The 15,801-nt window shown below is 40.3% G+C and overlaps 1 protein-coding gene across 4 annotated transcripts in view; it reads left to right on the top strand.

Annotated features, from left to right (window-relative positions):
• The window catches only part of LOC124619424 (testis-expressed protein 2), a 323,669-nt gene that overhangs the window by 166,263 nt on the left and 141,605 nt on the right, over nt 1–15,801 (top strand). For all 4 annotated transcript variants that reach the window (XM_047145793.1, XM_047145794.1, XM_047145797.1 and 1 more), the window contains exon 7: nt 7,333–7,492. In XM_047145793.1, coding sequence (XP_047001749.1) covers nt 7,333–7,492 — 160 coding nt within the window. The remainder of the gene's footprint in view (nt 1–7,332; nt 7,493–15,801) is intronic.

Genomic DNA, 15,801 nt, shown 5'->3' with positions numbered 1-15,801 from the left:
TGGGACTTTGGGAAGTGGTTTGAGGAGGAGGATATTAGTGTTTAACGTCCCGTCGACAATGAGGTCATTAGAGACAGAGTGCAAGCTCGGGTGAGGGAAGGATGGGGAAGGAAATCGGCCGTGCCCTTTCAAAGGAACCATCCCGGCATTTGCCTGAAGAGATTTAGGGAAATCACGGAAAACCTAAATCAGGATGGCCGGAGACGGGATTGAACCGTCGTCCTCCCGAATGCGAGTCCAGAGTGCTAACCACTGCGCCACCTCGCTCGGTAAGTGGTTTGACACTGAAAGGATAAGGCACAGGAGATTTGTTTTTGTACAAGGTTGGGAGGATAATCATGGTATGTGAAGGCTTCAGTAAGACCCTCGGTATATTTCGAGAGGGACCACACATCACGGCAGTTGCAACAACCATGGGTGGCTAGGCGGTATGGAAAGGACTTCTTGGTATGGAATGGGTGGCAGCTATCGAAGCGGAGTTATTGCTGGTGCTTAGCAGTTTTGATATGGACGGAGGTACTGATCTAGCCATCTTTGAGGTGGGGGGTCAACGTCTAAGAAGATGGCTTGTTATGTTAGATTGAGTAGGACCAGATGAAGCATATGGGGGAGGAGTTGTTCAGGTTCTGGAGGAATGTGGACAGGGTGTCCTCACCCTCAGTCCAGATCACAAAGATGTCATCAGTGAATCTGAACCAGGTGAGAGGTGTAGGATTCTGGGTGTTTAGGAAGGATTCCTGTAGATGGTCCAGATGGCCTATGAATAGGTGGGCATAGGATGGTGTCATGCGGGTGCCCACAGCCGTACATCGGATTTGTTTACTAAGTGATGCCTTCAAAGGAGAAGTAATTGTGGGTGAGGATATAGTTGGTCACAGCAACTAGGAAAGAGGTTGTTGGTTTGAAATCCTTCAGGCATTGGGAAAGGTAATGTTCAGGTTGTGTTCAGCGGTAAGGCCACGGGCATTAGGGATGTTAGTATAAAGAGAGGTGGCATCAGTAGTGACGAGCAGGGCACTGTGTGGTAAAGGAACATCAACTGTGGAGAGTCGGTGAAGGAAATGGTTGGTATCTTTTATATAGGATGGTAGGTTCTGGGTAATAGGTTGAAGCTGTTGGTCTATGAAAACAGAGATTCTCTAAGTGGGGGCACAGTAACTGGCCACAATGGTGCATCCTGGGTGTTTGGTTTTATGGACTTTAGGAAGCATGTAGAAGGTAGGAGTGCGAGGAGTGGTAGGGGTGAGCAGAGAGATGGACTCTGGGGAGGTATTCTGGTGTGGGTCTAAGGATTTGAGGAGTGACTGGAGATCCTGCTGGATTTCTGGGATGGGGTCACCGTGATAAGGTTGGTAGGTGGACATATCTGACAGCTGGTGGAGTCCTGCCAGGCAATCCTTGCCGTTCAAAACAACAGTCGACCGATTTGCTCATTTCTGGTTGAAACAAATGGTGGGCTTTGATTGGTGGGGTGATAGTTGTCTACTAAATAGATTGATTGTGAGTACTAATCCAGGGATGGATTGATTACTGCTCAAGTGTTTAGGATGCATGTTAGACTGGACGAACACGGTACTAGCAAGTACAAATAATATCAAAACAAAGTGTAACAAGCTTGGATGACTTGCAGGAGAGTTACAGGGAACTTTTGAAAAATCTGAGCTGACAAATGCTTGTTGTAAGAAACATACTATTTCACGAAAAGCTACATAGAAAATTATCCCTTCACTTTAGTAACCATTTGCAGTCCATATACTACAGAGAATAATTTATCATACAGCCTTCTGCACAAAGCACTGATCCACATGTATTTCTTTTAAGCATTTCTAGTTTTCCCCATAACAGTTTGAACTACTAAGAATATTCACTTGCATCTCAAGGAATATAAGGTTTTACTTTTCATTTTATAGCCTAGTCATTAAAGACCAAAAAAGGTCGAATGGGGGGAAAAATTGTGTAGTTCCAAATTTTTGTGCAGTGGTAAGCAGGAGTGTCATGCCCCTCTGCTGTCAGCAGTGTGCTGTGGTATCTGGAGGAGCAAAGTGTTCCTTGTGATTGGAAAAATGCACAGCTCTCCCCTGTTTAAAAAAGGGTAATCTAATGGATGCAAAAAAACTTTAGGCCTTTGTCTCTGGAATATGTCTGTTGTAGAATTTTGGAACGTGTTTATGCTCACATATTGTAACATTTCTGGAGAACATAAGTCTTCTCTGTAACAATCAATAAGGGTTCCAAAAGTTACATTTGTTTGTAACCCAGCTCTCTCTACTATTCAAGAGACCTGGAAAGCAGTAGATACAGGCTCCCAGGTAGAGCTGTGTTCCTTGCCTTCCAGGAGCTATTTGATAAAGTTCAGCATTGCCACTCTACAACAACATATGAGTGTACAGAACATCAGACCAACTGTGTGACTGGATTGAAGAGTTCCTGAACAGAATGCAGCATGTCATTCTCAGTGGAGAGGTCTTCAGACAAAAAAGTAACTCCAGATGTGCTGCAAGGGAGTGTTATAAGACCATTTCTTTTCACAATATATATAAATGACCAGTAGATAATGTTGGACATTCATTGAGGCTTTTTATGGATAGTACTGTTGTGTTCAGAGAATTTGCAATGCTAGGAAATTGTGGGAAAATGCAGGAAGATCTGCAGAGGATCGACACTTGGTGCAGGGAATTCCAATTGGCCCTCAACATAAACAAATGTAATGTATTGTAAATGTATAGACAGAACCCAAAGAGCCGTTGTTGTATGCTTACACAATTGCGGGGCACTCTGGAAATTATTAATTTGTAATTTTATCACACACACACACACACACACACACACACACACACACACACAACAAAATAATAAAAATAAAAAATGTTGTTTTTTAACTAGTTGTTTGTCTGTTTGTCCATCTGTCAAAACCCCTTTTTCTCTTTGTTTATTTGTCCAAGACTCCTTTTAGTACATTGTTTGTACATGTGATATAGGACAGTGGTAAACCTAGTTAATTTACAATACAGTAGTCATTTTGACTATATTGTTGACATAATCAAAATGTATAATAATGTAGGTTGGTGTACTACGTTGTTTCTACGTGTGATAAAAGCAGTTATTAAGTGAGATGACAATATAAGCACAACATAAACTATATTATGAATTGACATTTAGTAAAATTTGGTAAATAGGATTTACTTATTACAGTTTTCCATAAATTCAGACAAAGAATAGAAGCAGTGGTCAAGCAAGAACTGTTTTAACTTTATTTTAAATCCATTTTAGGTAAGCAGGCAAATGGTTATATAACATAGCTCCAGTTTGATACTCTCTTTTGTATTTACTGTGTTCATGTGTAGGTTCATCTTCTTCCTAGTTTCGTGTGTGTGTATATTGTAGTTGTATCTGAAGAGGTTTTCCTTTTTTAAGATGCTCACTTTTGTGAAAATTAGTATTTCATGTTCATACAAGCAAGGCAGCGGCAATATTTCGAGAGCTTTGAAAAGTGGTCTACAGGAAACCTTGCATTTAGCTTTTTCATCACCCTCTGATAATCCTTTTCTGTATTTCAAATGTTTTTGTAGAATTTGTGGAATTCCCCCAAAAGATTATTCGGTACATAAGTAGCGACTGTATACTACAATGGTACATTGTTACCACTGACGAGCAGCTTGTATTCTTAGTGAGGATCCTAACAGCATATGCTAGTGAATTCAGGCTCTTATTTAAATTGTTTAAGTGCACCTCCCAATTCAAATCTGCCTGAACATGAATGCCTAGAAATTTTGTGTGGCTGACCTTCAACACATTTTTTCCTTCAGTAATGAGAACTGGGTTTGCAGGATGGAGGTTTAATGTGGTGTGGAAGTTAACTGCCACAGTTTTTTTCTCAGAGTGTATGATGAGCGTATTGGTCCTGAACCAGTGCATTAAGATATGCATAACTAATAATGCAGCCTCCTGCAGCATTTCCTCATTCTGTGATTTAATTAGAATATTAGTGTTTACTCCAGTAACAGTAGACCTATCAAGTTGAAACTTATGTCACACAGTAATGTCAATAGTCCATTGGTGGTGTAATAAACATTAGCTTCTAAGCCAGTCCAAAAGATATGGCCATTTATGTCACATATTTGATACTCTCAAACTTGCTCATCAAAACTTATGGTTTACTCCATGTTGACCTGGAATCATGATGTTTGGAAAGAAGCAAGGTTTTACAGTGCAAGTAAAGGGAAAAAAATCAGAAAATTGTTAATTTATAACAAATGTCTCTCTTTTTATTTGTTATCTGACTTCAAACTTGAAATTAAGTCCTTCTTGTAATCCCCAGAACCAAGATCGTGCCAGTACCAATGCCAATAACAGACAAAAATTGTCAAGATTGTTGATTCCCAGAGTGGATGAATTGTCTATGGATATGATTAAATGCATGTGGAACCCTCAGAGTGCAAGACTTATTCGCACCTGACCAATTTATCATTTTTTTTCTTAAAGAACTCCGAAACTGCAGCTAGCAATAAAAATGTTTTTGAGTACAAACTTAAATTTCCTACAAATTTTACATTAAATTTCCTACAAAAAAAAAAGGTTCTATTCATTTTTTTCTGTGAGAGTAATAGTTTCTGCACTGCAGAGGATGGAAAAATCACAGATTATTAAAAACAGAGATAAAATAACTGTGAACTGTTAATTGACGTAGGTTAAGAACCAATATTAAATGTGTGTACCATCTCTTAAGTGCAATAAAGAATGTCGTGTTCTGGGGAGATAACAGGGTGGAGGTGGCAGGGATTAAGGGTAGAACATCAATAAAAGATGGGTCGCTGGAGTGTGCTCGTGCACTCTCCTGCATTATGGCTCTGCAAAATGAAGAGTGAGCAGGTGATTCCCTACTCTATCTATTCCACAATGTAACAAGGAGCAATTACAGTGTGTTTCACAGAGTTATACGAAGTGTCTGCAGCATGCCTTGTGAATCACTGGCAACACAGTGTGCAGATATGCCCAAGGGGTGAGGGCTGTTTTCCACAAACTGCATATGAAATACACATAGGAGTTACTAATAATACTAATGCAAGAAACCCACATGGATGGAATCTACGTAAATCTCTTCACACAGTTATACACTTTGGGAGGGGAGATTCTTAGTTGTCCTGTTCGGCAGCTGTAGCATTCTTCTGGGAAAGGCAACTTTCCCCACCATGAATGCTGCTTGCTTTTCATTATTCTGATGGGCTATACCTCCCCAGTTTTTTCTGTGCAGTTATCTTATGTGAGAAGACAAAATAACTTCACTGAGCTTGTGTTTATATAGTGTTAAATTAGTACTTATTTGCACTTGTTATGTGAGCTATTATGTAAAAAATTTCAACAGCTGGAGCTGTCAGCAGATTACCACACTGAAGGGCCTGTCCCAAGTGTAATGTACTGTCAGTATGCGTTTTACAATATCGATTTATTGTCAGCAGTATCACTGAGAGGACTTCTTTTTACCGTGTGAGAGGTATCATATGCATAACCCCAGCCTCAGCTCTCCCAGCATCTGAAGAAATCCAGAGGCTTAAATTGTCTCCCTCTGCAAATGAAGTAGGTCAGTAGATCTTATGAAACAGCAGATGTTTCAGTGTGGATGTGAGGCAATTGGCTTCACTGATTGCAGCCCGTTATACAAGTGCCAGCAATTCCGAATAGAAAAGTTATCACAATGGTGACAGAAGTGCAGTAATGTTCTGGTCATTCAGTAATTCACTACTAAATAACTACAACAGAACTACACAGCTTTACAACAAGCTTTCAGTGAGAGGTAAAGGCTAATGCCACACTTACCAATCCAGTCCAATCCAATCCAATCCCTTTCCCATCAACACTGTGTAGGTCACTGTCAACATAACAGGTACAGACTGAGCACTTCTGAGCCATCGTTTATAAGAATGAATGTTACAGAAGTGCTCACTTACCAATGCAAATAAATAATAATTTAATAACTGAAAATAACTCCATTATGTAAGCACAAGCTCAATGAAGTTATTTTGTCTACCTACATATGAGAATTGGACAGGAAATGCTGGGAGGGTATAGTCTGTCCCTAAACTGAATAGTAAGCTGCACTCATGGTGGAGGAAGTCACCTTTCCCAGAAGAATGCTACAGCTTCTGTACAGGATGACTAACAATCAATTTCCCATCAATTGGTGTACAACACTGTGCAATGTTAGGTAGAATCCGCCCATACTTCTCTTGCATTAGTATTACTGCCAACTCATATTTGCAGTCAACTCATATTTGTATTCAATGTCATGTTAACTCACACTGTGGGGGGGGGGGGGGGGGGGGGGAGAAAGGACCCACACCTACTCGCAGTGTCTGCACAACATTGCTTTGCTAGCGACTCATAATGTGAGATGCTGAAGGATGAGTATAGCTTTGTGAAATATCCTGTACTGGCTTTCAGTGATGTAGTGGGGTAGAGAGAGTAGGGAACCACCTGCTTTCTCTTCAGTTTGTAGACCTGTGAAGGAGGGACATGCATGACCATAATCTGATGAACTATGTTCCCTTGTGCTCCTACTATCCACCCCTGCCCCCTCCACCCTGTTCCACAATTTATCCCTTAATATGATTCTACTGCACTTAAACGTGGTACAAACATGTAATACTTTTGTTCTTAACCCGCTTCATTTAACAATAAAGATTACTTTTATAACATTAAAGCATTATTTTTAATAACCTACAGTTTTTCCGTCTCCTTCAGTACAGAAACTATTAGTCCTGTATAAAACTGAGTAGGATATTTTTTGTAGGAAGTTGGAGATAATCTAATTTCATGTAGGAAAACATTTTGGTTGAAGCCACAGTTTCTTGGGTCATTCAAGAAAAATGTAAAGTGACCTTTAAAGGTCATCCTCTGCTTGCACATCCCATACCACTGTGCTCATATATCATCAGTTCAGACTTTTAGTACGGACCATTTGTTACCTTCATTTCTACTGATGGGAACCCCTGGGGAAAGTAGCAAAAGGTTGTAGATGACAGCAAATACATCTACAAGTTGATGACAGGGACTTTTATTGTGAAAGTAGGGCAAAGACTGAGGAATGAATCTTCAGTAGGAAACTTCAGATATGATACCAGAAGTGATAGGGATTGCACATTATTAGAATTGGTTTGGAACAACAATATGATTGTACTTCACACATTTTCCAAAAGAAAACAAATACCTCTTTGTGTGCTGCATATTTGGTAAGATTGGGACCCATACTCTTTAATATTTCAATAAGGCAGGCCTTGCATCAGTTTTTAGCTATTTTCACTTTTTTGTGACATAATCTTTCATCATGCATAACAGAAGCAGTGGCAGAGTCTGATAAAGTCTCAGCAACAGAAGAAGATGAAGAACTGAGTGGTGAACTTAGTGATGATGACACATTTTGTCATATTGAAAAGTCTACTATCGACCACAATTGTCTCTACTTGTTTGCACGAACTGACCGAGAGAAAGAAGAATGGTAAGTGTAATTAAGGATATTTCATACTTTCTTGGTTATTGTTTTGTTGATTACTTGATTGTGCTAGTACTAATAAGGTTTTTAACTGGTTTCATAACTTTCATGAACAATACAACAACAACTCAGGTATGTAACAAAGTATAACCTGTTTACTTGTGAGGACTGAAGATGGTGCTCCTGTACTAATCTCCTTAAAAGCTCTGCTGTGGATTGTGGTCAATCTAGCACCTCTAATTCTTTTGAGAGACAAAGGCAGATAGTATGACTTAATCAAGGGTCAAAGTGCATTACATGATGTAAGATCTTATTCATTGGCCTTAATATTCAAAATTATTGCACTTTGTAGCTAGCCCCTGAAAATCCTGAAAGGGAACATTAGGTTTGTACTACATGAGACATGTCCTGATAGCTCATTTGGAAGTTTTTTGTCTACAAAAGGCAGAGATCTAAATTCATTTCCCTCTTCAGCACACCATTGTAACCTATGATGAACAACAACCACCACCACCACCACCACCACCACAATCCATTTGACGTGAATTCCTGGATAAAGATCCTTAACATTTCCATGTAGTGCAGTCTTCATTGCTGCTCCTACATGTTTTCTGCAGCTGTTAACCTGTCTTCCATTAGGTAATTGTGTCAGTCTTTTCTTGTCTCTTGAAATCCAGCAGAGAACCTCCATAATTTGTCTACCTTGTGCTCACCTTCTTATGTGTCCCATCCATCTCCATTGAAATTTATTCATTGTCATAATTACATCTTTACTCCATATGTTCCCTGATCTATTGGTTTGGTATCTTGTGCATTCTACGAACCATGCTTTTTCAGTGGTTTTCACATTAATAGTCAGTGTCTCAGTGCCATAAGTCAAAAGTGGTAGTACACATCTTATTGTAAACTTTTCGATTCAGATACATTAGAAGCTTCATTTTGAAATCTGTATTTAGTTTTCCAAACACACTCTCAATCATTTGTATCCTCCCATTTATTTATTTTGCTATCCGTCCTGTGGTTTAGCTCCACTACCCTAAATAGAAAATCTCATTGACTCACAGTCAACAGATGAAGTAACATATTTCTAAGGATCCCATTGGTAATTAATCAGTTATGTACAATACAATTAGCATACTGTGTTTAAATTTCTCCATTTCACAAATGCACATCATCTAATAGAACTGAAGCTATTTTAGTCAACCCATCTTGTAATGTGTTGTGATGAACTGTTCCCATAGAATTTCAAGATTTTCTATGAGTGTTGCACCTTTGTACCCATTTTTATCTTAAGATTTTTTTAAATAAAAATTCTTCTTGTATCCTGCATGTCATCTGCCATTGCCTGTTTCATAATTTTTTTAGATTGTAGATTTGTCTGCTACATGTCAGTATGAAAGTGGGACATCATAAATTGAGTCTGAATTGATAGAAAATCAAACATTGAATGCAGTATGTATCTGAAGAAAGATCACTACCAACAAACTAGAGGACATTTTGAACAGTGGACAGGTGACTGCGAAAGGCAGAAAGAAGTTTGTTCAGTTTTTTCTTTGTGCCCATCTTATGCTCAGCATCTCCTACTTTATGAGAAGCGATCCATCCCAATATTTGTAGTATATGTGTAAATTAACATTTTGCTTTCTGTGTGACGGAAGACATAATCATGTAGATCCCCATAACTATAGCTATTCATTACTAGTGTAGCATTACCCATTTGTGGTAACTGTTAAAAATTAAGCGTGAGATAACTTCGTTGTTAGTGCCTGTAAAACTGTTTTGAGGTCTCCTACCAACAGAAAGCCCTGAGGATTCTGATATAGGAGTGGGAAAAATTCCTTCAGTGGGAATAAAAAAGAAAACATCACTGTGAGTTTTTCCAAAATTATATATGGACATATACATGATGACATATGGTAATAGAACACTTTTGTTTGTGGAATATTAGTCACCTCAGCCATTTCAGTGAGGTGATGTGTATGTGCCAATGGGGTGGTGTGTATGTGCCAATTACCGCAGTAAGATAGATCATGACGAAGACATGGCAGACAGGAGCTATTGTGTTTGGACATGTCAATAACAATATTGTGAATGAAGGTGCCCAACTTGTAGTGTTTCAACACAGACCATCCAATCTGTTGAGAAGGAATGGTGTAGCACTCACAGCCATGTAGCACACGGTAAGAACACACGCCACAAAACTATTCTTAACTGACAGGGACTGGGGACGAGTGTCACACCTTGCCCTTGACTAAGTTTCAAACTCCACTTGAACTGCAACTGTCGGTGAGTGCAGATCCATCTCCACCTGTTTCCAAATCAATATCCCAAAGGAAACTGTATGCAGTGACATTTGACATCAGATGTCTCACGAAAGCCCATTTCTCAGAGCAGCATCACATCTTTAGTGGACCAAACATTTTACAACCGGGCCTTAGCTTACTGGAGGCATTCTTTGTGGACCAATGGATCACTATTTTGCCTATTTACAAATGATGCAATGTGTCTAGTGCACCAGTGGCATAATGAGGCATTTAACCTGCACTATGTGGGTGTGTAATTCACACTGTAGTCTTACGATTTTTCTTTGTCACACAATTTGTCAATCTTGAGATGGAAGAGTTAGAGGAGCAGTGCATCAGTATTAAATTTTGCATGAAAGTCAAGAAAACCTCCACAGAGAAATACCAAATGGTGCAGGAAGCCTACAGTGATGAGTGCTAAAGCCATACTCGGAGTTACAAATGGTTCACACAGTTCAAAAATGGCCAGACAGATGTTAACTGACCCTCATTCAGGATGCCCTTCGACGTCTACGAACGACACTCATGTTGTCAGGAACATCAATGAAATTGTGCATTTCAATTGAAGAATGAGTGTCCAAAAGATTGCAGAAGACTGTAACATTTCAGTTGGATTGTGTCGTGAAATCCTGACCAAGCATCTTGGAATGCATCGTGTTACCAGCTCATGAGTCAAGACCAGAAAGACTTTCACCTCACAATCTGTGAAGAACTTTTGGATCGCGCAAATGAGAATGAGATATCCTGTAACAGAATCATAACTGGTGATGAGACATGGGTACATGGTTATGATTTTGAGACCAAGGTTCAGTCTTCAAAATCAGTCAGGAAAATTTCTCCAAGACCAAAACAAACTCAGGTCAGGTCAAATGTCAAAGCCATTCTGATAGTTTTCTTTGACTTTGAAGGATTAGTTCATCATGAATATGTGCCACAGGGACAAATTGTTAATCGATGGTACTATCAGGACATGTTGCGATGCCTGTGAGAAAATGTGAGAAGGAAGTGGCCTGAAATGTGGCGAGACATTTCATGGCTCTTGCAACATGATAACGCACCCGCACATGCATCCGTGATGGTGCATGACTATTGCACAAAAAACGGATTTGCTGTGCTGCCTCTTCGTCCATACCTTCCAGATCTGGCCCCTGCAGACACTGTTTTTTTTATTTCCAAAGTTGAAAACTGCATTGAAAAAGCGATGATTTGCAATGATAAATGAGATAAAAGAAAATTCGCAGATGTTGCTTTGTGCGATCCAGCAAGAGGTGTACCAAGACTGCTTCCAGAAGTGGAAATGGCAATGGGAGTAGTGTATCAATTGTGGAGGGGAGTATTTTGAAGAATATCATTCACAATAATTAAAAGGTAAGTGCAGAAAAATTTTGTGAACAGTGTTCCGATATTTTTAAACTGACCTTATATCTCAACTTTAATAAGTTACTCGAAGTAATGATGTTGTATGCATGTTTTATAATTGACTGCAATCTCATTAAGCATTCTAAAGTAATTAGTTTTGCGTTGCTGGTTATTCAATTTTGCATTGAAAGTGCCGGACACATTGACATGTTCGAAGCTAAATAGAAGGCTTGTGAGTATGCTGACATTTATTTTACCATAAGTGGAATTTTCTATTCCATGTGCGTTCTAAGATCTGGTGATGGTTGCATAGTCAATTGAAACTGGTCATCACTTTCTAATGTTTTATAATGAACACGATCTAGAAATTATAAAAAATTAAAAAAATAATTTGTACAAATCAGATTTGTTTGTTGTATTAAATATGTTTCATGCCTTCCTAATTTAGCTGTTTCTTAATCTGTGTACTCTGATACAGCCTTTCATAGTCTTAAGAAATCTCACTTCAGTGTTTCTCATACTTTGACTTTCGTTATAAGATGCAACACATATATTTTTTTTAACATCTTACTATTTCAACCATAATTTTATGTTTTGTGTCACTTAGTTCTTGTACTTATGTTCCTTAAGCAATCAGTGTGGAATCAGCATAATAGTTCACTGAGTTGCTTGTTAGTCACCAGATCATCTGCTGTTACTGCTTTCCTTCCAAAATACTGTTTCATGAGAGAGTTGACAGTTGGACACGCAGTGGCACTTAGGTGGTGGCCTGTGCTGCAATGAAACTGTCTGAGTGTCTCTTTTATTCTTAAGTATGTTCATATCAGAAAACCAGCTCTTCTTTATGCAGATATTATTCACTGAGAGATGATGTCCCTCACACAATGTCCCTCACACATATCCAAACTTTTCTTTGCTCATGTCATTCATTAGCTTAATATTATATTAATATCTTCTACAGATAATTTTGAAAACAACAGAATCTGATGAATTACATTATCTTTATTTTAATTTTTTGAAAGTATAGTAAACCTCATCACTGAGATCTTACTTCATCATATTGCTAATGCATATGTAGTTTTACAGCACATTATTTTATTTTCGTTGAATATTTTCTAAAAGAGAGACTAGAGTGATTAAATAATTATGTGGTTGAAACTGGGAAGCATGGAAAAGTCTGTGTACTGGACTCATTAAGGTGACATGGTGGTCACATGGCAGGAGTTTTTATACAAAATTGGCAGTTTTTCAGTTCTTACTCAGCCTTCTACATTTAGATTTTACCTTCTTCCTGTAGAATGACCTCAAAGAGCTAATATGGAACGGTGAATCTGCGATGCGACTGTTGTTTGGCTTTATGATGGAACATTACGTGTTAAAGGGAATAGTGATTGTAGCTTAACCTCCAGGAATGCAAGGATAGAAAAATCTGATGAACACTATTAATAATACGAGAGAAAGAAAGTTGCTACTCACCATATAGCGGAGATGCTGAGTTGCGATAGGCACAATAAGAAGACTCACACAATCATAGCTATCGGCCATTAAGGCCTTTGTCAGCAGTAGACACACATACACACACGCGCACACACACACACTCACGCAAGCACAATTTGCACACACATCTGCAGTCTCAGAGAGCTGAAACTACACTGCGAGCAGCAGCACCAGTGCATGATGGAAGTGGCGACCGGGTGGGGGTAAGGAGGAGGCTGGGGCAGGGAGGGGGAGGGATGGTATGGTGGGAGTGGTGGACAGTGAAGTGTAGCAGTTTAGACGGAGGGTAGGAGAGAAGGTGCGGAGGGGGGAGGGGATAAGTAGCGGAAAGGAGAGAAATAAAAATAAAAGAAATTAAAAAGACTGGGTGTGGCGGTGAAATGACGGCTCTGTAGTGCTGGAATGGGAACAGGGAGGGGGCTGGATGGGTGAGGACAGTGACTAACGAAGGTTGAGGCCAGGAGGGTTACGGAAACATAGGATTTATTGCAGCGAAAGTTCCCACCTGCGCAATCTAGAAAAGGTGGTGTTGGTGGTAAGGATCCATATGGCACAGGCTGTGAAGCAGTCATTGAGATGAGGGGGTATCATGTTTGGCGGCGTGTTCAGCTACAGGGTTGTCCACTAGTTTTTTGGTCACAGTTTGTCGGTGGCCATTCATGCGGACAGATAGCTTGTTGGTTGTCATGCCTACATAGAATGCAGCACAGTGGTTGCAGCTTAGCTTGTAAATCACATGACTGGTTTCACAGGTAGCCCTGCCTTTGATGTGATAGGTAATGTTAGTTGTCAGCAGTGACCTCCGCCTCAGAGATGGCTATGACAGTACCTCCTTCCATATCAAACCTACTAACTACCAGCAATACCTCCACTTCGACAGCTGCCACCCGTTTCATACCAAGAAGTCCCTTCCGTACAGCCTAGCCACCCGTGGTCGTCACATCTGCAGTGACGAGCAGTCCCTCTCTAAATATACCGAGGGTCTCACTGAAGCCTTTACTGACCGTAATTGTCCTCCCATCCTTGTACAAAAACAAATCTCCCGTGCCTTATCTTTCCAGTCTCCCATCACCTCTTAAAGTCCCACAATCTGGCCACAGAGGAGCATTCCCCTTGTAACTCAGTACCATCCGGGACTGGAGCAGGTGAAATACTTTCTCCGCCAGGGTTTCAATTACCTCTCGTCGTGCCTTGAAATTAGAAATGTCCTACTCAGTATCCTTCCCACCCCTCGTACCATGGTATTCCGCCGTCCACCGAACCTCCACAATATACTTTTCCATCCTTTCACAACCCCTGCTCCCAATCCTTTACCTCATGGCTCATACCCCTGTAATAGACCTAGATGCAAGACCTGTCCCATACATCCTCCTACCACCACCTACTCCAGTCTGGTCATTAACATTGATGTGATAGGTAAAGACAGGGCTACCTGTGAAACCTGTCATGTGATCTACAAGCTAAGCTGCAACCACTGTGCTGCATTCTATGTAGGCATGACAACCAACAAGCTATCTGTGCGCATGAATGGCCACCGACAAACTGTGACCAAAAAACTAGTGGACAACCCTGTAGCTGAACACGCTGCCAAACATGATACCCCTCATCTCAATGACTGCTTCACAGCCTGTGCCATATGGATCCTTACCACCAACCCCTCCTTTTCTGGATTGCGCAGGTGGGAACTTTCCCCGCAATAAATCCTATGTTTCCATAACCCTCCTGGCCTCAACCTTCATTAGTCACTGTCCTCACCCATCCAGCCCCCTCCCTGTTCCCATTACAGCACTACAGAGCTGTCATTTCACCGTCCACCCAGTCTTTTAATTTCTTTTATTTTTATTTCTCTCCTTTCCGCTACTTACCCCCTCCCCCCTCCGCACCTTCTCTCATACCCGCCGTCTAAACTGCTACACTTCACTGTCCGCCACTCCCACCATACTATCCCCCCACTCCCCGCCCCAGCCTCCTCCTTACCCCCACCCGGTCGCCACTCCCATCATGCACTGGTGCTGCTGCTCGTAGTGTAGTTTCAGCTCTCTGAGACTGCAGATGTGTGTGCAAGTTGCACTTGTGTGAGTGCGTGTGCATGTGTGTATGTGTGTCTGCTGCTGGCAGAGGCCTTAATGGCCAAAAGCTATGATTGTGTGAATCTTTTTATTGAGCCTATCACAGCTCAGCATCTCTGCTATATGGTGAGTAGCAACTTTCCTTCCCTCGTATTGTTACATTCCATCCTGGATTTTCCATTGTTTGATGAACACTATTACTCTGTTATGACTACCATTTTCCATGGGAACTGACTGAGAAACTAGGGTATCCCGATCTCAACAGTGAGTAGTTGTACCTAATTTGGACTTTAGGTTTACGATTAGTGCACACATACTACAGTGACATCACCACCTCATGTTCACCGTTGGTCACTGGTCAGTGATATGTATTGTAGGCAAGAGGCTAAAGATACTCTTCCAGTAGGAACTCCAAACTTAACTACTGACAGACTGATTCACCACTTACTGACAAGACTCTTTGTTATGAGATGTTTAATCTGTAGGCTCAGCTGGAATGAATCAGCACCCTCTCAAAATGATAAAAAATATGTATTTCTTCTACAGACATCATGGTAATAATTGTTCTCTGTGTATATAATATGATGTTGCTGGAGACACTTATACAGCAAACCACCTTCTTCAGTGACCTGATGAGATGGAGGCTTATAATACTAGTGGGAGATATAACGCCCATGTACAGCTCCATGTGTAGTGTTCCCTACATTATCATAAATATTAAGTAGGTGACATTATATCTCACTGCTTTGACCAAAGGATTAGCGCCACTCCGTTAATGTTCTAAGTGAGACTATCTTTTACTATCTTTGTTAGCAGCATAGTTTTCACAGTAAGCAACCCTCTTCATTGTTCTTAATATGTGCATGATTTCTCAGTCTTCTGTTCTTCCTTCAGCCACACAATAATAATCCAAATGACAATTAGATGGCTTAAGGGACAGGTTAATAAAATGTTTTTAAGCTCTCAGTCGAGAAGTGTATATGCATCCTTTTAAACACTGTGTTTCTTGTATTAATTTTCCAATATTGAGAATGAAGGATTCTGTATTATACTTTAAAGAAACAATGACGTTTTAGGATCTCACATT

The sequence above is a fragment of the Schistocerca americana genome, chromosome 6, assembly GCF_021461395.2.
Source record: "Schistocerca americana isolate TAMUIC-IGC-003095 chromosome 6, iqSchAmer2.1, whole genome shotgun sequence".
Classification (NCBI taxonomy): domain Eukaryota; kingdom Metazoa; phylum Arthropoda; class Insecta; order Orthoptera; family Acrididae; genus Schistocerca; species Schistocerca americana.
This window is presented reverse-complemented; position numbering and strand designations above follow the sequence as displayed.